The sequence below is a fragment of the Montipora foliosa genome, chromosome 6 (assembly GCF_036669935.1).
Source record: "Montipora foliosa isolate CH-2021 chromosome 6, ASM3666993v2, whole genome shotgun sequence".
NCBI lineage: Eukaryota > Metazoa > Cnidaria > Anthozoa > Scleractinia > Acroporidae > Montipora > Montipora foliosa.
The window spans coordinates 36,516,233-36,518,732 of NC_090874.1; the positions used below are offsets into that span (position 1 = coordinate 36,516,233).

General features: G+C 40.6%; 1 protein-coding gene across 4 annotated transcripts in view; it reads left to right on the forward strand.

The window, feature by feature from the left end:
- The window catches only part of LOC138007243 (bromodomain-containing protein 8-like), a 40,505-nt gene that overhangs the window by 31,068 nt on the left and 6,937 nt on the right, over window positions 1-2,500 (forward strand). For all 4 annotated transcript variants that reach the window (XM_068854037.1, XM_068854040.1, XM_068854038.1 and 1 more), the window contains 3 exons: window positions 251-303; window positions 1,101-1,136; window positions 1,678-1,943. In XM_068854037.1, the coding sequence (XP_068710138.1) occupies window positions 251-303; window positions 1,101-1,136; window positions 1,678-1,943 (355 nt within the window). The remainder of the gene's footprint in view (window positions 1-250; window positions 304-1,100; window positions 1,137-1,677; window positions 1,944-2,500) is intronic.

Here is a 2,500-nt window from a genome sequence, read left to right on the forward strand (position 1 = left end):
GGCATAAATGTGTATAAACGTCGAGTGATTTTATTCCATTATTTCAACCCGAGTTCATTCCTCTTTTTGAAAAAGTGAGTCATAGTTTGAAATCTTTGTCATGACAGTTAGTTTCCCTTAAAATGAAAACTAAAGCAAAAGGATTTTTCTCAAATAAGTCGCACTTATACTACTTTTGAATAAGAGGCGAAACAGGTCGAAAACAGCTGAGAATAGTCAAGTATCAGTATCCTGTGTTGTAATTCCACAGGGAGACCACCGAGGGTAGCGCGTAGAAATCAACGAAGTCGGAGCAAGTCGACGGTGAGTGACATGTTCTTGGCCAGGGCGTTTTAAGTTTTGTTATTTGAAAAGGGTAGTTATGAAATGCTCACTTGTGAATTTCGGATATCAATCATGTCATCATCCAGTTATGGCTAGAAAAGAAGGATCAAGCAACGTATTGTTTTCACCTTGACTAGGCCGTGCTCCATCCGGTTGGGACTCCTTTCACGCTAAAGCTTAAACGTAGACATTGAAGTTACGGATAAACACGGAACCTCTTTCGATATTATGTGGAAACGTTGAAAAAACATGGCTTCTAACGATAGACGACGCGATTTTGTTGTTCTTCACTTCAAACAAGAGATGCTCACACCAATGTTTTTTAGATCGGTGTCATCGTCGATCGCATCATGGTCAGCTTCTTGGGATGGGCTTGATACTGTACTCGCTTTGAATAGTAATAGTTACACTTTATTCGCCACACTCGTAGCCAAAGCCTAATTACAGAGAAGGTGAAGGATTGTTGCGAAGGTGTTAAATATCTCAGTATTGTACTCTCTTTGAGACTATGGCCGCCGACCGAAAAGTATAACCCTGCTTGACCACGGCACACGAGGGTATCACTTATTCTAAGGGCTCTTGGATGTTGATATAAATTTGGGATTTGTACAAGCGCGGCGGTCCATCATGGAAAACAGTCCTACACATCTTAGCTCACAAACGTTATGTAGATCAGCACCAGTCTGCACTTGCAATTTCCTTAGTTCTTACAGCGTGATTATTAATAGTAAGTCTTTATTTTTTCCATTGAGTGTTGTCTTTTGTTGCCGTTTTAGGACAACGAAGCCGATGTCGAGGAAGAACACGATGAGGTAAGACATTTCCTGGCGAGGCCTTCTTGTTCGCTGCTCTCCTCTTTTCGAATTATTTCTTCGTTTTCGTTATCAAGGCCTTTGATCACTTTTTGCGTGATCTTGAGAACAAACCCATTCCTGTCGCTAGCTCTGTTGCGTAGACTGCAAGTCTCTCCAAGTTTTAAGACCCTTCCAACGCAAAAACGGCCACACATAAAAGCTACTTTATAGCACATATGACTTAACGCGCGCATAAAGTTGCCATAGGAACATTAGAGATCCTAAACATGTTAAAACATTTCCTCTAGTTTCTCAGCAAGTAATAATGTCTAGTGCCTCCTTAAAATACTGTAGATTTCCTTTTTATCTCTGACGGTATATTTCGTGCAACTTTATCGTAAGGTTCTTCAATCTTCGTCTCGTCCGGCCTCCATTAATTAAGCCCATCATGGTGGAAAAAGAGTTTATTGTAACTATTACAGATCCTTAATTATATTATGTATTATCGAAATATCTCACCTTTTTAAGCATTTTTTTTTTCTAATATTGTCACACACAGGAAACCCAATTTGAGCCGGTTGACGTGGGGTCGGAGAAAACAGAAGACGACGAAGATGTTGACTCCACTGCTGATGAGAAAAAGGATGAGTCTGACGAGGAGATGGAGCGGGAAAGTGGGGAGGAGGCAGTGTCAGATTCAGGGGAGAGGAGTCAGTCCGAGAGAGATGAACCGGGAACTTGCATGAAAGAATTCCTGTTGGATAGAGCAGGAATCGGGGGCCCCGAGTCGGTGCCTGGAAGTCCAGCCTCACAAGTATCCCAGGGGTATGTGACTGCAGTATTTATTATCTTTGGAACGTGATTAGATCTTCCTTCGTGATTCATAGATACTATTAGCGGGAAAAGGAAAAACATTTTATGTCCTAGCGGCCATGTAATGTTCTGATTATTATATACAACCTCGTTCCCAGCGTCTCTCTTCTTTGCCTCCTTTGACTATCTCCCGCTCCAAGGAAGGGAAGAAAAGAAACCCTGGGAACCAGGTTGTATTATATAGATATTGATGAAATGTCCAGATTAAAAACAACTTGTTTTTTTTTAAGGATGAAGAAGTGGTCACCAACCGCTAAAACACGCATCTTGTCTATATAATAAAGGTAGCTCTTTTCGTTCTGACGAAGGGCTCACAAATCGTTCTTGCGGTGGTTAATTTGTCTTTATAAACTCACATTTTTTGCCTAAATTGTACTCTATTTTAGTAATGATCTTAAAGTGGTGCCATGATCAAAAAAACATTTCCTTTTTTTCTTCAGATTTTGAAAAGCGTGTTCGCTTAACACCAAACTGGCAAAATTTTGACCTTTGAGTTTTATCCAAAGGCT